The sequence below is a fragment of the Serinus canaria genome, chromosome 1, assembly GCF_022539315.1.
Source record: "Serinus canaria isolate serCan28SL12 chromosome 1, serCan2020, whole genome shotgun sequence".
NCBI lineage: Eukaryota > Metazoa > Chordata > Aves > Passeriformes > Fringillidae > Serinus > Serinus canaria.
The window spans coordinates 66,037,344-66,064,205 of NC_066313.1; the positions used below are offsets into that span (position 1 = coordinate 66,037,344).

The window sequence follows — 26,862 nt, forward strand, 5'->3', positions numbered from 1 at the left end:
GGTTTTGCTAGCTCTTCCACCTTTTCTGAACTTTTAGTTGCACATAAGACTGACAAAGAATTAAAATAAATGGCAAGAGTACCCTCATTTTGTCTGTTCCTGTGAAAACGAAAACAATCTCTAGTATAACTATGTCTGAAAAGTAGCAAAGGAATTAAGCAGGACAGAACAATCAGTGCTGCTAGATTTCTAGCAAGTAACACAAAACTGAGTAACAGTTTCCCTTTTGTTTTTTCTAATATCTCCTCTGCAACAAATTCCTTGGTATAACACAGAGTGCCGTTGTAACTCATGATGTGAAAGGAGTAACAGAGGCACTTTTTATTTCTTCAAGCATTATATCTAAGGAGCTGACTGTTCTAAACTGAAGTATTTCTGAAAAAAATAACCAGACACTGTGTTGGAGGATAAAAGCTTGTGACAAGTCCTTTCTTTCTTTCTTCAGTGAATTTGCAAACCAATCCTCAAGGACAGAAATATCTCCTAAAAAACCAGCTTCCTACAAACACTTCTAAGGAGAACTATAATCTGTCACCAGCACAAAGTATGTTTATATCAGATCAAGATTTTTTTTCCTATTATAAAAATCTACATAAAGGAAATAATTCTAGAGGGCATTCAGCAGGATCCTAGCTTTCCTCAGAATTATGCCAAACCAAATTTCTCCCCAGGGATAGAGATATTTGAGGAAGAACAGAAAATGTAAACAGTAGATTGAACTATTTAGGCTGACTTGCAATCAAGATTGGCATTTAGTATATAACATCTGCAGACAGGAAAATCTAGGCTGGCACAACTTCTTTCAACTACTAGACTATCATTAGTCTATTTAATAAAACAGTATACTGACTATAAGCACTCATTTCAATTTTAAAATCTAACTTTACTGCAGGAAGCACTTAAGGATGGAGCACATAATTAGAAACTAAAACTAAGCATGTCTAGGGCAAAAATTCAATTGACTTGATATGGACTCAAGATATGTTGTTTAGTGGATTTGACTTTTAATTACATGTTTGGTAACAGGAGGCTATAAAGTGATTTAGAAGTAATTAATTAAAATTGCATACTTAAAATGAGTTTCTGTTACAGTTCTAGCATAATTGCATAGAACTATAAAATTAACTGGTATATTGACACAGTCTTACAGGCATCCCTGACTATATGCTGAATTTGGATGAACTTGCAAATGGAGGATGAACAAGTTTGCAAAAGTCTAAGGAAATTTAAACAAGAAATCTCCCATGTTATTCTAAACATTTTGTGAAAACAAAAATGTTAATATTTCTCTCCTTTATGAATAATTTACTTTATCTGCATCAAACCTGACACTGGATAATAAACTGCTTAAAAAAAAGTCTTTGTATCAAATCACAGTCAGTGACCAATACACCAGTTCAGGCTGACAATTTTTCTCCTTCTGGAAGGGCAAATCACCAAATTGGCTGAGACCTTGTACTAAGCTAAGATCCCAGATCAGAAACAAATTCAAAAAAATTTTCCAGTTACATCATTTTTTTATTTGGTAGACCACCAGTGCTCCTCCCCTGCCTGACAAAAAAAGGCTTCCATTTGAATTGGATCCTTATTAAAAAACCAAACATGGATGTACCTTACTGAATACAGTTTATCTATGCATCTTGGACAGAGAATCCATTGAGCAAGATCTTGTTGGGAAGTCAAAAATGATGATTTTGTTTTCATACAATATAGGTCTAAATGCTAAAGGACAAATCAGCTGAAATTTGAAATAAGACAATTAGGGTTACTTTTGATGCAAAGCTGAGTAACTGATTTCACTTCTCTGAATAATAAAAAAGAAAACCTAAGTGATAGGAAAGAATTTGACAAATTCTCAGTAAGGGTGTGCTGATGCCACTGGCAGTCAGCTGATTTATCTGAGTAGAGTTTGGAATATTCTGCTTTCAGGATGCTGGTGTAAGTCCAGCAGAACTACAGAAGGTCACAGTCAAAAGATTTCTGACAATCCTTGTAAAAGCAGATTAGAAATCTTTATCTCTCACATGAAGGACTTCACTGTCACTTCAATAAGCTGAGCTGGAGAGATGCAGGACTCCATATATACAGACACTGAACTGAGTGACAGGGTCCCACAAGAAAGAGCTGAGGCACCTCAGAGAGACAATTTGTGGGAGACAGGCATAAAAGAAGTATTCCTGTGACCTGACCTGTTCTGCATGTATGAGAGAATTTAGTGCAGTATCAGCTATCCATCATGAAGGCTGAGCTTTTAGTTTGCATTAATCAAAACAGTTTCCTGTCCTCCCATCAGCAACCAGGTTAGCTGGTATTCACTTCAATAAGCAAACTTTCTTTATCATGCCAATCCTGTGAGCACCCAACAGAAAACTAACAAAACATTTATGAGTAGTGTCAAGTTATTCCCACTGTCCTGCTACATCCCTAAAGTTAGGAGCAATGACAAAAAATAGAAATTTAGGGAATAAGAGAAGTTAATACCTATGTACTTACTGCAGTGCATTTTTAATGTGAAAGGAATTATCAATTATTATTATTTTGTACTATATGAAATATTTACCTTATTTATAAACCAGAGTTGCATAAAATATTGGAAATGCACTTTCATGACTTGTCTACGGTGAAGAACACATACAAACCCAAAATACTGTCAATATAAAAATCCAAGTTGAACAAGTATACTTCTTTGGGAGCATTACCTCACATGCTTCTGAATCATGAAAAACTTAAAAAAACAAAACCAGAAAGGTGCACTGTGGGATGATTAGTAGCTGGTAAGCAACTGAGAACAGCAATGTCAAAGCTGCAGAAACGGACTGATGAGGCAGGTAAGGCTGACAAACTTACTCTGAAGCTGTGGCTGAGGCTGCTGGAAGGAAAGGGGCTGTCCGAACACAAATGGACTGTGGACAAGGGAAGAGGGAGCTTTTGCAGCTTGATCAAAGATGGAAGGAGCTGGGAGATTTGGCCGTGACTGAATGGAATTCAGTATGGCACTCAGTTGGTCACCTGTAGTGGGCAAAACAGTCAAAACTACAACCTGTTACCTGTCATTCTCTAGAAAGGCAGAGTAAAATGGTACTCAAAGTTTCAATGATGATAATAGAGAAAGCTCATACATCTCATTTAGCCACATACAACCCTGGTTGTGGCTAAACATAAAAATCTCACTCCGTGCACGGCAATAAAATTACTGGTTTTTAAGGCTCATGGATATTTTACTGCAATTATTTTAAACATTTCAAAATAGAGAATTATATTTGCCTTGCTAAAAAATGAAGAGCAGCCAAAGAAAAAACCAAATCCCTAGCATTTACAGTAATACACACATGCAACAGTACATGCAGAAAAAACATTAGAAAAACTGATGAGAAGGGAAAGCTAACATGTAATTAGGCTTTGGCAAATGTATTTCTGTGCCAATGCTTTGGTAAATATTTGCTCATTTTTGCAAATATTTTTAAAACTATTCTGTTATGCTGTTTTTTGTGGTCAGATTGAAGGTAATTTAAAAAAATCTGTAAGTACCACTTAAGAACTGGAACTGGTTTTCTGAAGAATTACCTACATTTGCTGTGAGGCAAATGAAGGCCTTCAGCAAACTAGCATGTTAAAATCAAAGAGCTTTCATTTCTGAATGCCAATTTCAAAGAACTCTATGTGAGCATTAGAAATACATGACGCCTCAGTAAGAAGGTCACACCATGTTGTAACTGGAAGTATACTTAGTAATATGAGGTAGGAGACACCTGAGATTCTCTCAAATTCTTGATTTGAACCATCACCACACAAATCCTAGCAATGTCTCTTTATTCTGCACATTCCTATAATTTTGACAGCGTTGTAGAAAATCTAGTAAAGAATTTTAGCAGCTAACACAGAATTTACAACATTTTCAGATTGTTATCAATTATCTTTTTAAGAAATTAGAGAAATACCAGCAGATAAATCAAACCCAGTGTTACCCAAGAACTGATTAGGTAAATTTATTTTCTTGATATTTTGAGTTAAAAATTAAGATGACAAAATACCAGAAAATAGCTCAAATGCCCTTCTAAATCATCACCTACAAGAAACAATGAATCAATTTTATTTCACTATTTTGGAAGCAGCATACCGAAAACCTACTGGAATCTGTACTTCAGCATCAATCATTCCTACCTTAAAAACCTAGAAGTGATTGAACAACCTGCTCTAGGGGGGGTTTGGACCTAGGTGATCTGTAAGATCTCTTCCAACCTCAGCCATTCTGTGATTTACATTTCTGACAAACTATTATTCTTAAATGTAATGTGCCTAATTCCTAAAATGACAAACTATTTTAAAGGGAAGAATATCTGAGAAGTTGACAATCATCTGCTCACAATAATCAAAGATGGAGGTGGGTAGGGCCAATCATGAGGAATATTGAAAACTTGCCTGTAACATAGAAAGCTTGAAGAGAGAAGACAAAGCTCAACCAAACAGATTCTTTGGGGAAATCAAGTCTTCTTTCTTGCAGGCAATACTGTAAACCTAAAATTAATAGTTTTACAGTAGGAAACTCTGTTACCTACTGTAGAACTACACACCTATTGTGGGGATCTTTACATTTGATCTGTTATTTTAAAACACTCTTGGATGGGACTGAATTTTCATCAAAACCAGGGCAATAGAAGTACTTTTAACAAACAAGCCCCTCCAAAGAAGTGCTTCCTTCACAAATTCCCCTGAGAGATTGTGCCTGTGCCTTCCATTTTTTATTTCTCACAAAACTCAGAGCTTCTTAGATCTGAGAATACAGAAAGACTGCACACAAAGTAATGGTACAGCTGAAGAATACTATTTTTGGGAAAGTAAGACCATTATTCTTTCAATATAGTTGCTAACAACTCTTGGGCAATTCAAAAGGAAATACAGTACACAGACTGAAGTCACGTAGCTGAGCTATTCATTCACACTGAATATCAGAGCTTGAGAGTATCTTGAGAAATTAATGCATACAAAATAGGAGGGAATTCAACGCCAGGAGTAGCTTCCAAATGTTTTGTAACTGTATTATCCCAAAGGAACACCTCTGAACTGCTTAAAATGTAGTAAAGAGAACCACAATGTCTTTAGAAATCAGGATGCCTGTAAATATAGCATATTAATCTCTAAGATTTTATCTTTGGACAACACAGAAGAAAAAAATTGTTGTCTTAATACATTTCTGCAGAAAAAAGAACAGATAATGTTTCTGCATAATTACACAATTGACATTGAGAGACAAGCTGTAATACTGCCTCACATCTTAAATAATTCCATTTTTGTGATTCCACCATCACTCTGAAATGAGTATGGATGAACTGGGAAAAGAAGGTTCAAAATGCTCTATAAAACAAAAGGAAAATGCTTCAACTTATGCAGCCTTTGTCCAAAAAAGAGGGTTTACTATAACAATGCATAGAAAAGTATGAGCCACTCTCTACACAGTAAACCACTGTGAAATGATATAGAACTATTTCATGTTGTGACACTAACAGAATAGACTATTAGGAATAATTATTTTTCTCATCTTCTCTCCTTTAAAGTAAGTTTTAAAGTGTTTTATTTAGGATACCATGAAGAAATATATGCTGGTGCTAAAAAAACACATAGAACACCTTAGGCCCCTATTTGTAGTGGCATAGGCTAAAGCAAGGTAACAATACAATGACAGAGCTCCATGTTTCAGGAATATTCCTCAAGAACCTCACAGAAAGTCCCTTCTGTATTATTAAATCTGCTAGAACTAACAAAGAAATGAACAGAAGGCATGCAGATTGAGTTTATTTTGATGGCTTTTATATATGTATTTAGATCTTGCCAACAAAATAAACCATGATTAAAAGAAACAATTGTTTTATATCAGTAAAAGAAACTAGACTTTATTTATTTCCCAGCAGTTGTAACTGGTATCCAGATGATTGAAAGGCAACTTCAGTTTTACAACTTCTTTTCTTAATTTCACAACAAATTTTAAATGGCATGTTTTATCTTGTTAACTCACTAAAGGCATTTAAAAATTATGAAGAAAGATGACAAATGTTTCTGGACTTCTAAAAACATGTGCTTTCTAAATTAAATAGTTTTCTAATCTTGTTTTACATGCATTTTTCATTTCAGCATTTCAGTTCTGTGTCTAGCACTGCAGAAATCCAAAATTAACTTCCAAATCTCTGTTGATTCTTTTTATGCACACTACTTAGACTGAGTGAAACTAAAGCAGAGAAAAGAGCAGTTGTAACACTTTGCAATTCATTATACTATTGCTTTGGAGAAGACCTGTGGTGCCTCAAAAAGCAGAAAATGAGTAATAAAATACAGCTATTAAAAATATGAGTGCAAAAACATACCTTTGTTATTTCCAAGGCCATAATCAAACCCTTGTCCATTACTACAGCTTGTCCCCTTACTGAAAGCTTGTATTGAAAAAGGACTTGGGGGAGGAGTCTGCACATTTTGATCTAGAAGGACTTGCTCTGTAAAAAAACCACATCACTTTGGGGTTAGACCTCTGAGTAAAGGATTTCCACTAGAAAGATGAGTCACAAAGCAAAAGGTGATATTTATTTCCACCGATAGCACTCTTCCCCTCGACTAAATTCTCTTCAAAAAAACCCACACCTGCTCTTCAGAACTCATGCTCTAAAAATAATAAGACAGACGACTTAATACTATGTTGACTGTTTTTAGTTTGACTGAGTTTTTGCCAGCTATGCCACTATTTGATACATGTTTTTCTCCAGTAACATCATTCAGTGTTTATTCTTTGGACAGCAATTGTTAAAATCCCTTTGACAAAGCAAGGTGGAGAAAGGATGGTTTTCAGAGTGACAAACGCAGGGCCAATAAGCATTTAATTGTGGCTCCCCCTGACAGTTCATGCAACACAAGACATTTCTTCCTGACAAATTTATTTGTATCTGAAAATGAGTACTATAATTCTACTTTCTGTATGACACTAAAGCAACCTCCAACCCAAACCAACCTGGAGTATTTAATAACATCCAAAATTACAGCAGAATTAAAATAAATGAGACAGAATCCACTTGACTATTTAGATTTACAGAGAAATTACTGACTTAACATGGTCAAAAGTACCATTCCAACTGACAATATTTATGAAAGTATTCAGAAGAAATATCCCAAATGCAGGTTTGAAAGCTTGAGCTGGCACCTTGAAATTTTTTTTTCTTGTCAGTGTACTACAATTAACAAGGATAAAATAAAAAAAAAAATCACAACTTTTTACAAAGTAATTTTTAAAAAACTGCTTTTCAGGACAAAACTGCATTTCAGAGTACAAACTCTAGATAACTTATTCAAGTTAAAAACAATTTTTGAGGGAGAAAGCTAGAAATTTAATTAGAGGCTACTCTAAATCTTGCTGTAGTACTTTAACTGGATACCTGGCTACAGACCTACCTATTCAGACTTCTACCTTGTCTCTGACAGAAACCCTACTCATTATGGGAATTTAATTTTATTAAATAATGAAAATTGAATGTATTGTAAAAGATGGTGCTATTCATGGGTTAAAAAAATGGACGTTTGCAAATCTAGCTAGAGCTCCTGCAGATCTTTATTATTTCCCTCCACCAAAAGCATTGAAACTGATGATAAATTATTTTGTACTGATTTCAGTGCAAATAAAAACAATCAGTTTAAAATAACCTTCAGATATGGCTTGAGTGCATGAAGTTTTACATGGCACTGAGGGGGACTAGGAACCTAGAACAGGTTGAAAAATCTCAATAATTGCACTAGTAACTGCTTAAACTGCTTTAGCTAAGTGCACAGGAGACATCCATCTTCACCCTACCTGTAAAAAAGAGACTAATCTAGAAAAGATTAACAACTGGTATATTGAGGGATGGGATTCATATCAGAAAGTTTCCAAGATGGAATTTCTATGAGCTGTATTGCAGAAATGCCACCACAGAGTTTTGTCCACAGAGCCTGGAGCTTGCATTTGTTAGCCCGTGAGAGCAATGCTATATTCCAAGATGTCCTCCAGTAACAGTGCCTAAGCATCAAGAATCTGAAGACACTTTCAAACAAGCTCCTTTTTAAAGTATTCCTGTTTTGCCAATTCTTTCTCAGAGCACACACATACTTTGAGAAATTTAAGACAATATGAAATGAGAAGTTAAATACTGAAGATGAAAAACTACTTAAAATGCAAAATACTGTCAAGTTACTTAAATGTATTTCTCAAAATAAGCACTCTGGAATGGAAAATTTGTACCCTGCTTAATGTATTAGTTTCATTCTACTGGAAAGGCAAACAACCCTCTATAAAAATAGAAAATAATGAATTTATCAACCTTATTATTGAATAGCTGTGCTTTCAACAACAAGGTACTGTTCCAATTCACGATTATTTAGTTTATGGGATCTACTTGGGCTCTTTGAGCAGCTCACAACTTGACATTATCAGACACAACTAAAATTAGAAAAGCTATGACTTCTAAAGGAATGCTTGAAGTATTACATAAACATTTATATATTTAATGAAAAACTCTTTGCTATTTCCCTTCTTTGCAGAAGGTTTTACACCTGAAAGTCAAGCTGCAACAGTCTACAGAAAATACTTATGTATTAGCAAGGAATTGCTTTGTTCTAATACAGTAATGTGATGATAACTGTTAGAGTATCTATGTGTGAAATGAATTTCAGCAGCAAATGTGGAAACCAGAAAAATGGTGAAGAGTCTGTTAAAATGAACAAATAAGAGGCTGACAATAAGTGTGACCTAAAACCACAAGCAGAATATGACTGCTGAGGTCAAAGCTTTTCATAAAGATACTTTTTGGAAAACAGATGCATAAAAATTAACCCCAGAGCTAAAAGAAAAAAGATGGTTAAAATTATTGCCCATAACCATAACTGGTACAGAAGAAATAATATAGAAATATTTTTACTATTTTTTTAGAAAATCATTTAAAGAATGTTTATAAACAACTTGTAAGTCTGACCATGCAATGTAATTCAAATGAAAACACATAAGCTAATGTTATACCTGCTCAAAACTCAGATACTTCTTTATTTCTCCTGTTTAGATTGCCTTTTTTTTTTAAAGTTAATTAAAAAAAATAAAAGAAAACAACCACTTGCCATCTTCATGTCGAAGGTACTGGTTTCCACCTCTGTCTCTAGCTAATGACCATGCCTCGCCTTCATCACTTTCACAGAACTCTACCATGCTGTTCTTATCCATTTGCACCCACGTACCTTCTGAATTAGTCACCTGATGCACACACACAAAAAAGCAGAATTTATTGACTTCTCAAATAATTCAGTAGTATGAATTCAGCAACTACTTACAGTACCTGGAAAACACATTAAATTTCAATCTTTCTATTAGAAAGTAAATGTTAAAAAAAAAGTTTCTTAAATTAAGGCCACAGGCTGAGGCAGACTGAAGTATCAAACCTATTTATGGCATATTTACATTTAGGAGTAATTAAAAAAATTTTAGACCTATTTATGTTCAGAAGAAGCAAAACACCAACACCACAACTTCAGAAAATCCACATAAGCCTAAATAAAAACTGGAGGGTAACAGTCACCAAGATATACCTTCTAATAAATGGTGGCAACAGGAGAATTATAATACCAAGATATACATGAAAGGTTTTTATGAGTATTAATTTTGTTCCTGATATTATATTTAGGAAATAGCATGACACACTTCATCCTTAAGCCCTTCTTAACCATAAAACACCACAACTGGACAACCCAGAACAATAACAATAGTTCAGCAACTAAACAAATCGAAACAATCGGCAAAGAGAAACAGCAATTTGTTAAATGGTTAAGTCCTAGGAAAACATTTTATCGTGAAACAGAATTCTTTCAAAAGAAGTAGATAAAAAAAGTAGATCAAGAAACACAATTTTGTAAGGAATACCATAACAGAAATACATAAGCAAGCACAGGTAACTGCAGTGCAATTTTAATGTTATTTCAATCAATGCAAAAAGGCAAGAGACAAGACTGAATTAGTACTGCTAACATAAACCAACTGCAAAAGCCAGTATTTAGCATGAGGAGGGGAAAAGCAAACCTGGACAGAGGCAGATTCTTTTGCTGTGGTTACTACTGTTATATACTGGTATCTATGAAGACATGAACTGAAGCTACAAGGATCCATACCTCGCCCACTGCCTTGACTTTGTTTCCCAGAACTAACATTCCAATTGGGATACCTCTAAGGTTAGGGCAGCTTCTGATGTTGTGACCTGATGGGCCAGTCTTCACTACCTTGTACACTCCAGGTCCACCTCGAAGGAATGGCATGTCTTGTTCTTGCATCACTGCTTCCTGTGGGCAGTGTGAATTTAGGTCTTTGAAAAAATCATCAGCATTAGACCTAGATTCCTGAGAAATTTAAAAAAAAAAAAAAAAAGGCAAAACAGAACAGAATAAAACCTATTAATACCACCTTTAAACTGCTGAGATAAGAAACACTTACTTCAAGACTACAAAAGGTAAATTTCAGAGCCAAAGGAGATCCTAGTTACATCGCTAATTTTAGTGTGCAGTGCTGAACAACTTACTACTACTAAACTGCATATTAATTGAATTATTCCTGACATTACTCTTCAAGCAAAAGTGGTATAAATGTAACCATTTATATAAAAATAATAGCTCATATCTAACATCAGATACAAATTATTTAATCTAAATGCTTTCACTAAAACTTTATCCTTACTGCCATTTCTCAGGATTCACATTCATTTCTCCCGCTCTATCAGTGAAATTTTGTTAAAGTCTAGGGCTATGGAAAGGGAATTCAATATTATGCCATACTATTTGCTGATGAAATATATATCCAAATCTGAAGTCAGAAAATACTTTGAATTTCTTACCAAAAAAAGTGGTAGTTACTAAAAGAAAAGAAAACTCAGCATAGATTTCTCAGCCAGCAACAGCTTAACTGAAAGGCTTTTGTACAAAAACCCATGAGGGATAGGAGTAACAAATGTGCATTTATTTCAGAAGAATGCAAGTGAGAAGCAGGAGCAAGTTCCACTACACTGAAAGTCATAGGTACTTTTAAAGGAACATCTGAAAGTTACAAACTACATAATGTCCTGCTGGATGAAGCCAGTGGTTCACCTCATTCAGTTTACTGTGTTCAGCAACAGGAGAAGCTTTGTAGAAACAGCATAAAATCTTTACTAGTGGTCTGTCCCTATTATACCAACAGCATTTAAAACCTTTTTATTATGGATGTTACAGGGTATACTCTATTTTCTTTACTGTCTATTTATCAATCTGATTTCTCAAAATTTAATTTCTTCTGAATATGCTGATACTTTCTGCCTTGACAATCTCCCACAAAAACACCTTCCAGGAGTTCACTCCCTAATGTGAGAAAGAATACTTTCTTGGTCAGATTTAAACCAAATTTCTGGTTACATTATTTACTTTTAAATGAATCCAAATTTCCTCTGATCTCTTTAATTATCATGTTTTCAGCTTTTTTTGGTATGGAAGTCTGTGCACTGTGTCCAGACTAATACAGCAGTGTTTTTTCAAGAAGCCTTTATACAAATATTATTCTATTACATAAATATGTAACTTACAAAGCAAGTTAATGCAAGGTGAGGTAAACTGGTTTGAGAGAAAAAAAAAGACAATTTAAACATAGTTTAGATCTTGACATAATAAAGTCAGCCACTCTGGGGAAAAACAACCAGTGGACAAACAAGTTTTAAAATCTCTAAACCAAAATGTACGACACATTATCGTCTTCATTACAAAGTTCATACAAAAATAAAATCCATCTCAAAACATTACAGAACTGATATTCAGACAAATACTTCTACAGTGAATTTAAACAGCTTAACAGTACATAACAGATCATGTTCCTAGAATTAAATAATTTTTAAAACCCCATTAAGAATGGTCAGAGTATTTATTAAATATCTGTGTGGTGGCTTTACTTATACAAATATCATATTAGATGTCGCAACTTTATGTGGAGCCTCCAATAACAGAAAAATATTTCCCAGTAAATTCTGCTCTAAGAGAGAATCAAAGACTTGGTTATGTTACTAGGCCACCTTTCTGAATTTCTAATTTAGTTAGTTAAAAAAGGAGAGCACTACTTATTAATTAATAAAAATTCAATAATCTGCCCTAGTACTTTTTTCTCATTTTAGAAGAAAGAGACACAGATACAGCACTGAATGCAAATCTGCCATTTCTTACAAAAATAAGTCACAGTAAAATAGACTTCAAAGAATATTGAGCATGAAGTTGAGTCATAAGGCGCATTCTGAAAACACAAGATACAGTGCGACTGTTCCTGTAATTTAACTCACCTTAGGGGGTAAAGCTTTGGAAGTCCATGAAAAAAAGTCCAAATCCCTTACTCCTTGGCTAGCATTAAAGACATTCTGAGCAACAAAGTTTGAAAAAAAGAGACATATATCAACAAAGAAATAGGAACAAAGAAATACTGGAGGAAGAAGCTCAAGGTAGTATAATGCAAAGTTTCTCCTCAAGTAAATTTACTGGTAGAATGTTTTGCAAAAGGGGAAGGTTTTATTTTCCTAATCAAGTCACCTGAGTCCATTGCTCACCATGGCAAATCATCCATTACACAGAAACAGTTTAGTATGTCAAAAGCTGAAAATGGATGTAGTGTGTCATGCCATTTACTGAAATTAAGAGCCAGACATCTCTTACAAAGCTTGAGACTTCAGACACAGAAAAATCTCATATTTGTTACAAAGAAATGGTAGCTGGTCCCATCACAAACCAGTTTTCTAGTGAGATCGTCTCCTGTTCTGAAAGATGATTTCAACCAGTGCAGGACAAGTGCACACAGAATTTTAGTCACCCAGTCAGAACCAAAGAGATGCAAAAGGGTTAAGCTGTCTGTTGCTGAAAGGAGTTCACTTGCACAGAATGATTTCACCAGTTTGCACATCAAAATTGTACTTTTTACCGGAGCCAAAAATGTCAGTGCTATTTGGAGAACAATTGCTAAGATTCCATCAGTTTTGTAAAACACACAATGCATTAACTAGTTTGTTATGAATAATTATAACCCAAATATAGCTGCCAGAGAGACATCACTAATGTTATAACCAATTACCCACACTATAGAAATAAGCACTGCTGCTCTGCTTAATTTTTCCTCCCACAAAACAGGGAGGACAGCATTTTTTAATCACTGGAAAACATGAAAAAGAAGACATCTTTTCTCCATAAGCTAGTTTCTACTAATTTCAAAGATATTTTCTGTCAAATTAAAGAATAGTATACATATAGCAGTCCTAATAATTGTACTTGTGGTATTTATGATGGAATCCCTTTGACAAAGCACCCATTTCATCTATATGAACCAAAGTATTAAAATCTAATTTCCTATCCCATCCTGATATGGGAACCAAATGAAATCCCTGCTCAGCAGCCACATTAAAATTTAAGAGTAGCTAAGGCAGTAAATCCTTTCAGGCAGAAACAAGTACAAAACACCCTTGGCATGCTTCATCTGTATTCCTTGACAATGCACTAACATGTTAAAAGTAAACAAATCTACACTTTTATCACATGATAGAAGCAAATCATCTACTATATACTGCTTGCAAGCATTAAGTTTCAGTTATAAAAATGATCTGCCATTTTGACAAGGACAGGGAAATTGTCACTACACCAGCATTTCTTTAGAATTGAGTACCTTTACCCACATCTGAAGGAAGTAGCCATGAACTAGTGGTATATGCTCTGAGGCACTGGGGAAGGTGGGGAGGGTCACAGATAGGAAGATTAGCAAAGTAAAGGTTTATCAACTCAGCATAAAACTATGGCAACTAGAAAAAGCCTACATGTGCCTATTGAGTGTACTTCAGAGGCATCCAACCTACTTAAACTGGCTGATTCTATTACTTTGCAGCATATCTCCATTTTTCTGATGGACTTCCACTGAGAAACATGGACTATCCATACCTCAAATATTTAGATATTATTTCAAAGATCTATTTTTCTACATCACAGAGCTCTAAGTGTGAAACACACAAGGGAAACCAACAACAGCAAAGTGGGACCATGCTGGCTTAGAAACACCAAGAAGATCAAACTAGAAGCTCTCCTTTGCTCTGTGAACTTGAGAACTTCCTGCCTATATAACACTGCACACCAGTTTAGATGAATAGATCAGGCAGCTATTTGGGAACTAGGTTTTCATTCTGAGAAACTACTAGATAGAAGCTTTGAATTTAGCCCTTTATCATCTGCAGACTTAGTACTTTCCTTCAAGACTTTACCTTTCAAGATCTAAAACTAATTTTAGAAATTCATACTTTTCCCAATAAATTCAAAGTTTCAGAGATTAATTTTTTTTTTTTTTTGCCATGAAAAATCATTGGTCCATTAGGAAGCATTTAAAACCTCAGTTATTATTTTTCAAAGCTAAGACCTAAACAGCCATCTTGACATTTTATCCAACATAGTCTTAGTCTTCAATTGCTTTCCATCATGCTTAAAAAAATGGTAGAAATTTCTGTCAATGTCCTTCAGTGTTTCCACAGAACATTCAGCTTTCTGAGGTTCTGTGATCAAGCACTGGAGCCTACATACTGATTTTAGTTCTTTCTTCCATTGCAATAATGGTTTGAAAAAACAAGTTTTGCAATCCTTGTTTGCCTGTGGTGGCTGGGGAATGTAATATTGTAGCTGGACATCAGGGCACAATATTCCTTCTTATAAAGTTTTAAATTTCAATTGAAGTAGTGAAAACTTAGAATGTGATTTTTTAAAAGACAAGTTCCAGAATTTGACCAAGATGAATTTCTATTTCTTCCCAGTGTGCACTCTTTTGTATCATATGTTCCTTTCTCCTAAGCATCATGTGTAAGCATGAATAAATAACTGTCTGCATAAGGAATTCTACAAGTATTTTTTCAAAAACAGATACCTGAATACTGTAGAACAGAAGGAAAAATAGCTACCAGAGATGGAAACTGCTTATTCAAAATCACAATCTATTGAATTCACAATCTCATAATTATCTACAATGGATTGGATGCACATTGAGATATGGGGCTGTAAACCAGTTCCTTGTGAAAGGACAACAGCAACAGAAGAAGAGCTGAAGACTTTCTAAGAAGGTAAATGAGCACAGCTGAAATAGATAAAACACTGGTAACTACCATCAATCTCTCCTTTCCTATGATAATTTATCTTCAACTATAATAGCTCTAATAAAAATCCAAAATGTGCATTTATCCACAATATTCAGTATCTGCTTTATCAAAAAATACCTAGTTAATGCTAATAAATATACATAAAATGAAGATACAAAATATAAGTCAAGATGAAAAGAGGTCATAATTAACACTGCTGAGAACCTCTACTGTTTTTCATCCGCTCACTGTTCCATAATACAGTGAAGAAACAGAATAACTAAAACTTTTTTTAAAAGTTTTTACATATTTTCCAAAATGCACTGAGAAATTTTATTTACTTAAGGGATTGATTCTAAAAAGCCTGTATATTTAAACATGAGAAAGCAATGTAATTGGAGATGACAAGTCTGCCCACTCAGAGTTGAATAGAAAATGGAGTCTAGTAGAAGAAATGACATCTGTTTGAACAGGGAATACATGGCCTAGCTCAGGCATTTGATCTTCCCTTTGCATTTTCAGTCACACAAGAGACTTTCTCCAGTCTTCCTTTTAAGCCAAAACTGGTTGAACAGCTTGGCTCCCAAAAATCTCGCACTATCACAATTTTTTCTACTGCACTCCATTCATCAAGTCATTCAGCTACCCAAATCAACAGGATCAAGCAGATATGAATTATACCACAATTTAATCTAACAAAACTTCAGCATTTATTACTTAATTCAATATCTTTTTTGACAGAAGTCATTCATCACTAGAGGACTGCAAAAATCAAATTTGACAACTTGCAAATAGTACGTTCTTTTGACAATTCTGAGAAAAAAAAGTAGAATTTGAAATATTTTCAACCTAGCAATCACCATAAAAAAGATTTTAAACTTCCTACCAAGAAAGCAGTATCTGTGCAAAGGAAGGATCTAGTAAGAAAGCAGTATGTGCTAGACTAGCATGCTGTAAAGACTTAAGGCATTCAAAAGTCAACCTCTGAACCTTATGTTTCGTCACCTTTAAAATATAAAATGTTAGAGAACTATTTTCTTCCTTTTCCCTCTTATTATTATAAATCAAACCAACAAATCTTACTGCTTATATACTGTCATAATGAAATAAAATAGTTTCAGGATATGCTAAGTCCTCTTGAAAATCTGAAAATTAGAGCCACACAAGGAAACTTTTCTGACAGCAGCTCAAAACACATTTCTTGCAAATGCCTGCACGCTGTTAGAGTTGCTCTTATAACCCTTTTGCTATGTTGGCTGCCACTTACAGAGCAGAAGCTAAGAAAGGACATGACTTTCAACTTGTGTCAGTCAAGATGTGCGACTGGCTACCTAAAAGAAAATGAAGCATATCTAAAGCTTGTAACAGTCAAATGGTAACCAAACTAATTCACAAGAGTGTTTAACAACCCCCAAAACCAAGGGAGAACATTTAATCTGAACTTTACACAAAGAACAAAATGTTTGAATATTGAATGTTGTTTTTCACATTTGATTGTGCCTGACCTCCTTATTCACATGAAATTTGAATTCTCAAAATTAAGTTGTCAAGATTGAATGCTCAGTTATTCATGGCAGGTATTTCTTTCCAGGCTTCTCTCAAGGAGCACAGCATATGCTCTTCCCTAGAACCATATGTATACCAGAGCTGTATGAAAGATGCCAGGCAGTAAGTTCTTGCTAATCACAGACAAGTGCTGAGCTCAAAAATATTCCCTTCAACAAGCAAAAAGGTATTGAATATATCTAAACTAAAAAAAAAAACCAAAACCCACAGAAAACCAGACAACTAAGAAAAATCTACCAGACTATAATACCCATCTAGATAAACAGTATTTGCTTAAGTTACTTAGTCAAGATAAATTCAATTTTACCATGGGTGAACTGGTAAAATTCAACTGCTGCACAGAACTATTAATATTTCATGGAAGTATAATACAGCAATCTTCTAACGGCAACCAATTTGTTAGGCAAAAAATACAGGCAAAATTTTAAAGCCTAATTTTTTTTTCCATGTTTTCATATATTCTACAACAGACTAGAAAAACACTGTGATGACAGGCATGTTTGAGTGACTGATTTCTGAGTACAGAAATAATTTGCTTCCCAAATCCAAAATTAAAATAATTTCCCAAACAAGGATTCTATTGAAAGAAATCTACAAATAGAAATATATCAACAAATAATTTGTAGACAAGAAGACCTTGTTACGTCATCTAACACTATTTGGCAGAATTGCCACAAGGCATTATGAATTTCCAGATTTAGCTATTAGCAAATAGCCCAATTTCACTGGAACTGGGAATATCTGAGTTCTCCTATAACCAAAAACATGAAGAACATAACAGTACCGGTCTCAGTGTTTAATTTAATGAAATATTTCTCAACTATCTTCAATTGCAGCAGCAGCTTACTCAAATAAGATGACAAATCAAATCTAAATAGCAGTATCAGTTACATCTGACTCTCACATTCTGCCCATAAGAAAACAAGGTACTGCCCACTCTGGGGAATGCATGAAAACAGATAAGCCAGAAAGGCCTGCATTTCATGAATCTTTGGAGAAACACTGGTTTAGCTAATAGAGCTTTTCCTTTTTTTTCCACATCTTTCAAAAACTGTAATCGGTTTCCAGAAAAAGTGTAACCTTTAACTGTAATCATGACAATTACCATTGAAGTTACTCACTTTCTGTTAACTCTTATTATAAATTCAATGTTTGTTTTGAAGCTCTAGGGTTCTTTCTTCATTTGATTAGCTAATGAAGTGGTAACCTAAAGATTTGGGTATAAAACTCATGAAATACATCCACAAAACCCAGAACCTCAAGAACTTTTTGGTTGGTTGGGTCTTTTAAAAAGCAACAATTACACTGATTGACTGTAGGCTGCAAGCCTCTTCTGAAATCAGAGCACCAGTGGCCACTTCACAAACAATGCTATCTAGCATAAGAAACACCTGGTGCAGACCACAATCTAATACTATTCTGCTTTTATTACAGCAGTCCCTGCACTTCTGTTTCTCTTCTAGGAGAAGAGGCTTCAATATAAAAAGCCTCATACCTTTCTACACTCCACCCTCATTACACAGCAGCCCTCCAAAATGCAAACACGTGTAAGGTTGTATTTGATAATTAAAATATTGTTTACCTCAGGACTTTTTGCAGCCTTAATTGAAGAAAGTCTTGTAATGAGGATAGAGTGTACTTTTGGATATTTCTCAAAGGCACCTTTTACTTACGTCAACAGGTACCAGAAGGCTCTTGCCAAGATGTTGGTTAAAAGACAGACACCACGCTTCAGTGTAACCATTCATGTTTGGAACATACTTCTTTATTGTTTCATCATTCAGCCTCAGCCAAACACCATCATCATTGTGGATCTATGGGAAACAAGCAACAAGAACGAGCCATGCCCTCCTGTAACTGTTCTGTAGCTAGCAAGGTTTAACAGACTTCAGGCAGACAACAGCAGCAAAGAAGCAATGATCCTTACAATGCTGATACAACATAAGCAGAGGTAAACAGGAGTATTGACAAAATCAGAATTCCAAAGCAATGGGGAAGCATATCTTTTAATAAGCCAAGGCAAGAAGATAAATTTAAATCAGATCATGCAGTAATAAGAATTGCTTTGAAATTAAAGAAGAAAGAAAGTCAAGATTTAATAAGCTTTATAAATTCCCCACTTCCCATTTTTGCATTGCTGGTATGACTTTGTAAATCGCAAAAATATTCCTTGCATATGAAGTTATATTGTAAGAAAAATACATGCATAGTAGTCTAACACACTAGTAGTGATCTTTCAGATCTAAATAACAGATGTAATGAAAAGGACATCTGCATCTGAATTTTTGTGTAGAGTTGAAATAGTAAGTAGAGAAAAGCTAAATCTTAAGAGGTATTATTGTAAGATGAACTCCAGCAATTTTCTTGCCTTGTATCAGTCTCAAATGTTTGTTACACAGGTTTTGACGTAAGTAAATAAAGGAAACAATAGCTTGGAAAACTAAATTAGTAAATTTAGATTTTTGCAATTTATGATCTTAAGTTGTATATGTCAGCATCTAAACATGGAAAAAACCCCATTATTTACATGAATTACCTTTACATCTCAGCCCAATTTTCAATAGAAATGTCTTATGGATTACCTCATCAATGAAAGTGATGGATCCATTGACTTTCACTATGCCTATCTGCTCACTCTGAAGGGAAGGGTGGCTACGGATACGAAGCCCTGCACTGTCCTTGGCCACAAATTTGCGAACCTAAGAGAAGCAAAGAAAGACAGTAAGGAAGAAAAAAAATTGGAACAGAGCTCTCAGAGTAAAAAGAAATAGGTTTAACAGATTCTGAAATGCCAGTGACAAGACAGCAGTCTTAAGAGTTACAGTTTGTTGCTAGTTTCCCATGGCTGCTGTGTATAACTTCATTTTTCTACTATAATCAAAAAAGTTATAATGTTCCAAAAAAAATAATGTAAGCATGCATTGACTTGGAAATATTTCTGTTATAACCTACAATAATCAGTACAACATTCTGATTTTCTTAACACACACGTTTTATTCGCTGCTGAAAATTTCACCAGATTTTCATTTCCAAATTTATAATTTCTTTTAACTGATCAGCCTGGAATTACCATTTCTCAGTTGTGCTACTGCAGTATTCTCTTTAGTCAGCTTTTTTAACCAAAATTTGGTTATTTTCCTTAAATTTCTTTCCAAAAGAGTTTAACTAGCCATTTTAAAATAAAATAATCTTGCTAGTTCTTTATCTTTCAAACAGCTATTTTAATAGTTTCTTCCTTTTTTCCACAGGAAAGTTAGAGCAGAGGCTCCTTGCTCTCAGCTGGACTTACTACACCACCACAAAATCTTCCACTTGTTATTCACTATCATGTTTTTTACCGTTCAAACATTATCAGGCACCTGTCCCATAGAGAACAAACTAAAGGCATCCTATTGGTCTCTTAAAACCAGAGATGCATCTATTCTATCCATATGGTATAAACCATTTTCTTGGAAGGTTAATTTCAAACTCCACAGATAAAAGTATCAATGGAAATATGGATCTTATCTATGACAACATAAAGCACAGAATGATGTGTAAAGAACAAACTCAGGGATACATAAGGAAAGGTAAGAACTAAGTGTATGAACCTTTTTTCCCTAAAGAAATTATTTAAGAAATTATATTTATTCTGAGGATAATTTAAAAAACAAAGTACAAAGCCCCAAAACCAGAAGCATATAAAGGATTTCATACATAAATGACTCCAAAACGTGCAAGGTTTTGCTTATTAACAGTCCTCTTACTCATAATACTTAGATTCTCTCAACAGACAAAGCTAAGACTTTCAAGGTCCTTGTAAATGCATAAATCTGAATCACTGCTGACAATATTCTAAACACAGACAAGCCAAAAACAAAGTCTTGCAAATTAGGGGTCCTTGCATCATGTTACTTCAGAAAATCATTATGACAGTTTGCTAGAACTTGGATTAAAAACCTTTATTTAGAGGAAAAACTCACATTCCAGATTTTGAGCAGGCACAGGCCTGGAAAGAGCCTTCTTCTCTTTTGCAACAGCTAACCTAATTAGTTAATAAAAAACTTCAACCTATAACTAGAAATTACTTAAGGATCAGATCCACTGACAGACAATACAAAAAAAACCAGATTAGGAGTTCTCTTAACCACCTGGATTCCAACTGAAGAACTAAGGCAGAAAGGCTTAGCAATTAGGATGTACATCATCCCTACAGTGCACAGCAGTTTTCAAGAGCTGTGGTGCTGTGTTTTTTTATTTGACAAATCTACTAAGAGGTACACAACACACAGCACACAGCACACCTCACACAAGAAAGGGGCGTTGTCTGGGATAAAGCAACCTTAACAAGGGGATTGGTCTATGAAGGGGTGAGAAAAAACACCCCCAGCTCAGAGCTTTTGGGTTTGGTGGTTGTTTTTTGGTTTTGCAATTGATGTTAGCTACTTGTTGTGTCAGGATGGTAAAAACCATCAGAACATGTTACTGACCAATCAATCATTCTGGTACCAGCCTTGCACCTTCAAATTCAGCTAAATTAGGACTATTTCCTTCTTGGTTCCAACTACCCTGAATTACACTACGTATCTTGAAAAACAACGTTTTCCTCAATAGGATGCGGAATCAAGTTTCCTGCAAGTTAGTTAATTTAAGGTTTGCAGACTATCAGGAGGCAGCAATTCTTATGGGTCATATACCCCAGGCTGAATATAGATCACTGTCACAGTCTCCTTCACATTTTTCATCTGACTTCAAATAACAGAGAATGAAGAATACACATATAAAATCATAACACAGTATCCATTTTCAGCTTGCAATTTAACTAAGGTTTGGCTACAAAACAGGAATGTTCCAGTGCCTCAATGAAAATATGTTGGTGTTTCTAGCTGAGAACAGATCACCACTAAGAAAGCACTGTTGGTATCCTTGGGTTGCAACTACCTGAAATTTCAGGCTGACAAAGATGATGAAACAGCATTTAGAGCTCAACTGTGCCCTTCTTGCCATCAAAACATGATTTGGTATACTGGGCTGTCTCTGACTGATACATGTCTAATCTGCATTCCTGGCTTCAGAAACATGGAGCACAGCACAATTACTACCTTGCTGTATTGCTCACAATACTGCTGTAGATACACAAATAATTATCCTGATTTGTTATGTGATTTATTATCATACAGAAGAAAGAAGACTGATTAGGTGATTTACCATGAAAGTTTAACTTTTAGTTTTGCTCTAGTTTAACTTTTCAGCTGGCTCTACTGACACTATGTACAGGACAAAGATGGAATTAAACACTACATAACATCTCAGACCTCCAGAGGACTGACTTCTGTCAAGTACTTTGACTGTTCCTTAACAACACAGAGTTACCATGTATGAACAAGTCACCCCAATTTCCACTGTAATAACTGAAAAGAAAAACAGAACTTCTGTTCAGCAATTAATCTCATATCAAACCAGATTCTCTCAACTTGGGGACAGCAAAACAACACATATGACAATCAACTTGGGCAGAGGTATAGTGAAGTCGCTTGAGATATAAATCTATCTTAGTAGAAAATGGGAGTTCTAATTAAGATAATGAATCTTAATTAGAATTCTCAGGCAATCTTCCTTCCAAGAGAAGGGAGAAAGTCTAAAAGAAGCTTCTTGGGGAAAAAAAAACAAAAAAAGAGAGCCGGTGAGGGGTAAATGTTGCATTGAAACTAGAAGAACATTTCTGTATTTTTTTTTAATTTGAGGCATGGCTCCAGGGAAAAAATCTTGTTAGCAGTAGAAGCAGATGCTGGATGCATTTAGAGACTGGGGAACCATACAACAAAGTTACTGTCTCTGGATTATCCTGAAGTCCAGAAAAAAAAAGTTAGGATGAACTGCATAGGTAAGAAGTTATCAGAAACCTGATCCTTTTTGTAACCATGTATTTCTTAACCACCTTCCCAATTTCAGTAGGACAGGAAAGACAACCTTGTGCCAAAAAACCAACCAACCAAAAAAAAAAAAAACCCCCCCACAAAAAAAAAAAAAAAAAAAAAAAATCAGCACCTCATTTAATATCCCTTCCTTGCATCGAAGAGGAAGTGCAAGGTATCTCCCTCATCTAGGTGTTTTCCTTATACCACTGCTGTCCATTTCAGCTTACTTGCTTTATTGTGCCTACTTTAGTCCTTCAGGGTGGAATGATAAGGTGAAATAGGGATATCAAAAGCTACAGAAAGGATACCTTTAAAAAACATAATCATGCCATTCTCTAAGGAAGAAAAATATACTATAGAAACTGGCTATAGATTTTATACTGATTGAAGATGCTCATGACAATATAAAAGAAATAGAACTTATAATAGTGCAAAATTTTGTCTGTGGCTTTAACAATAGCTGTGGTATGTCTGTGTGACATGCCAAGGCAAAGGCAGTTTCTGTAGAGCTTCTATCAGTTTTATGAATTTGTGTACCAAAAGAAAACTAAATGAACTTGTTTCTTTTTATCCAATAGATTAACTTCATTCCATTCATCACGTTAAAGTGATCTACAAATATCTTTAAGTGTGCAGCACTATTATATGATAAAGTATACATTAAACAATAAAAAAGTCCCACCCAAACATAACTATCTGTTTTGGGGTTTTTTTCTGTTCTCCAAACCTTGTTTGGCTGAGGCTCTGCTTTTGGTTTAATAAGCTGGGTTCCAGGAGGTATCATTCCTTTTGGAGGATCTTTTACTTTCACTTCTAGTCCAGCATCTATAAGCAAACAAAGACTATGTTTAAAAAAACATCAGGGGATATATCAGTTAAATAGTAACTACAGTTTATCTGTGCTACAATTTAGAGTAAACAAAATAACCACTTATCTGTCTGCCAAAACCAACACTTGCACTATAAAGCAACTGCAAGGTATTAATTTTTGAACATTTCTATTTTCATATGTGGAAATTTACAGAGACGCGGTTTCATGCTGCTGTTAGATATCTGCCACAGTGTAGGTACAAAGCACTACCAGGTAATTCTGTATCCTACTAGTGTCTGTAGAGTTATGTTTCAAGGTATGGTCAATACAGAGTCTAATGTTTGAGAGGTGCAGGTGAAAGCATCTGGAGAGGCAGTAGCTTATGCAAGGCTGTACTGCTACAGAAGCTAATTGCTACCACGTGAGAAAGATATAAGAGCCTGAAAAGCCACATTATCCAACCAGAAAAGGCCTATAATGTAAACAATTGACATACATAATAACCAATGCTGTTATAAAACATGAAGGCACTGGAAAGTGACATTCTTGTTTGTGAAGAAAAATACATGTAAATACATGTGAAGAAAGACACAAAAATTTAATAGATGAATATAACTCTGAGCAATAACCTTCAAAGAAATTGCCTCAGCAATCACTGTTAAAAACAAAGAACAACATCTTGAAAAGCATCATCCAGACATAGCAATGAAACTGCTGGTTTCACTAACATCCTTTTAAACAAGCATGGCAGTAACAGAAGCAATCTACAAGCATCAAGAAAATAAAAGGTTTGAAACAAAGAGAAACTGTCACCAGTACTTAAGCAGTCAAAGGTTGACAGAATTATGGGCCAAGTATAGGTACATCACAGCTTCAGAGGGCACAGTCTAATATAATGATTGAGTCAGAAAATTCCATTGCAGGAAAATGGCACAGCTAAGTATTAAGAGTATACTCATACCTCTTTCATAATGAAGGTTAGGAGTTATATTTATAATTTCTACAAGTCTACCCTACACAATGCTTGAGGATGTTAGAACCTGTGTAAAAGTTTAAGAGCAGTTGATTGAAACTACAGTGTAAAGTCTGCTCCAGAGATGACACACTGGAAAAAATACAACTGAGTGTATCGCAGGCTCCTATGAAGGCAAATGTTCTTCTGTTTGAGGAATAGAGATAACCATTAATAATCATGCCTTAAAAATCTTATCTGCTGTAGTTAACACATAAAACCAAATCATTCCATTTCCATGTGAATGATGTGTACTTGCATTTATGAGTATCACTATGTATTTACTAAAGGTGCTGGTCAGTATTGGGATAGAGGAACTGCGGGTGCTTGTGAACTCACCCAAGCCCTCTTATCACATGTGGGTCCAGCTACAACACTTTCAGTGTTTCTACTACCATCTTCACCATATCACCAGTGAGGCTGACATGAGAGCTTTCAGGATAGGCTATTTTGGAAGGACACTCCTTCCACCACATGCTATAGTATCTCATAGTGCAGTCCCTAAAACTAGCAAGATAACCAAAAGATTTCCACAAAGGAACGAACCAAAAACATTCAAAAATTAGTACAAATAATTAAGAGTTTAGGCAGAGTTTCAGTTAAGACCACATCTCTTCAATTTTCCATAACAAAGGACATTATCTATTTTAGCATCATCAGGAACAATTTCACCTTCCTTAGGCTCTTCAGTGTTGGGCTGGTTTTTTTTTTCCCTTTAACTATACTTCTCTGTCACTCTCAGCTGAAACAAGACATTCATCTTTCAACATTGAGAGTTGAGAATAAGAGAGTCCATTAATCTGGTAATCTAACCACATTATAAATACATGATTTGCAACATGTATTCCTATTTCAGCGTGTGGGGTTTTTTCTTCTGACAAAAGAGTGATTTAACTAGAAGGCTTCTGAAAGAAAACTTGGCTACTAGTTTTGCTATGAACTGTAATATTAAATCTTATGAACATCAAAACAAATGTCTTAGTATACAAAGTGGAAATAATATAAAATTATGCTTAAATATAGTGAAAATTAAGTACCTATTTCAATGCCATCTATAGTAACATGAATGGTATAGAGACCAACAGCTCCAGGAGTCCAGTTTGCACAGTATGTACCATCATTATTGACTCTGATCAACATGTTTTCACTGGGTCTAGGCATAAACAAAACAATTAAAATCAATCAATCAAATATAATGATTAGTATAATGCTTATTTTGGAAACTACTCTTTTTTATCATCTAAATACAATTTTTCCCTTTCCAATGTACTAACCTCTTATTATTCACTATGAAAATGTAATCCTCTATTCCACGTTTATTTATAGCAAATGATAAAAACACATTCCAAGAGTAGCTAATACAAATTAGCTACACATTAGAACAATTAAGAAAAAAAGATTTGAAATAAAATTGCTACATGTAAGAAAACATAATACTTGACTTCTGTTTTTTTACCTTTAGACATGATTATCTGGCACTCACACTTGGGAGTCTATGTGCAAGCAGAAGTGTCAGGACATGTTAATTTAAGCTCCCATCCAAAAGAAATTTTTTAATGCTTACCTCTTTGGTGTTGGTGAAGCAAAACGTAGTTCTTCAAAGGAATAATTTTCATATGCCTATACACAGATTAAATTCAAACACAAAACTAACAGTTACACCACTGTCTTGGACACAAGAAAGCAGAGCATTTTCTTAAAGAACACATCAATCTAACTTTACACACCCCAGAAGCATTGATCAGGGAATCAGAAACGAATTTCAAAACACAGAAATAGATATGCACACAGGAAAGAGTATCTTCACTGTCTCATTAAACAGCCATTATTTAGATAAGAAAGATTGCTACTGCTAACAAAAACCTTGTTAAATCTTTGAGTCTCTTCAAATCTGACTTGCATAAAACCCTTTTGAATCCAGGCAGTGCACTGAAGTCCATGTGAAGATAAGAAAGCAAATAAGTTGTAGGTAAAATCTGCAAACCAGCCCAGGGGCTTTATCAATGAAATTTCACATCCTTTTTCTTTCAACTCCAAGTGAAGCTGAAATTCCCTCAACATTCATGAGGTGATACTTCCATTGACTTCCACTACAGAAAAGACCTGGTTCACTTCCACAGTATCTTGTGAAATCTTTGCTCTGAAAAGCCCCCTAAGAAAACAGAGCTAGTCCTAGAAGTGCACAAAGTCCTTCAGCAAGAATCCCTCTGGGCTGCAATAGTTGCTGAGTTACCAGATTCCCCTGTTAAATCAAAACCAGCAAAAGGCAGGATAAGAACCTTTGAACATATAATGCAGATCAGCCATTTTGGGTCCCTGTATAAAGACACAGTTTTGGGTATAAGCCTCCCAAACTTATCATAATTTATTTTATACATATATATAAATTTATAAAGGGAGTTTTATAATCATATTTAGGTGTTTGTTTCA

The 26,862-nt window shown here is 34.8% G+C and overlaps 1 protein-coding gene across 19 annotated transcripts in view; it reads right to left on the reverse strand.

Annotated features, from left to right (window-relative positions):
* Positions 1 to 26,862, reverse strand: part of MYCBP2 (MYC binding protein 2) — a 168,285-nt gene that overhangs the window by 36,041 nt on the left and 105,382 nt on the right. For 9 of the 19 annotated variants that reach the window (XM_050972392.1, XM_050972438.1, XM_050972436.1 and 6 more), the window contains 10 exons: positions 25,997 to 26,052; positions 25,470 to 25,585; positions 23,337 to 23,434; positions 19,295 to 19,411; positions 18,386 to 18,526; positions 12,339 to 12,413; positions 10,162 to 10,386; positions 9,121 to 9,253; positions 6,357 to 6,482; positions 2,848 to 3,009 (listed from right to left, as the gene is read on the reverse strand). In XM_050972392.1, coding sequence (XP_050828349.1) covers positions 2,848 to 3,009; positions 6,357 to 6,482; positions 9,121 to 9,253; positions 10,162 to 10,386; positions 12,339 to 12,413; positions 18,386 to 18,526; positions 19,295 to 19,411; positions 23,337 to 23,434; positions 25,470 to 25,585; positions 25,997 to 26,052 — 1,249 coding nt within the window. The remainder of the gene's footprint in view (positions 1 to 2,847; positions 3,010 to 6,356; positions 6,483 to 9,120; positions 9,254 to 10,161; positions 10,387 to 12,338; positions 12,414 to 18,385; positions 18,527 to 19,294; positions 19,412 to 23,336; positions 23,435 to 25,469; positions 25,586 to 25,996; positions 26,053 to 26,862) is intronic. The other 10 variants (XM_050972391.1, XM_050972396.1, XM_050972385.1 and 7 more) reach the window with 10 other exon arrangements.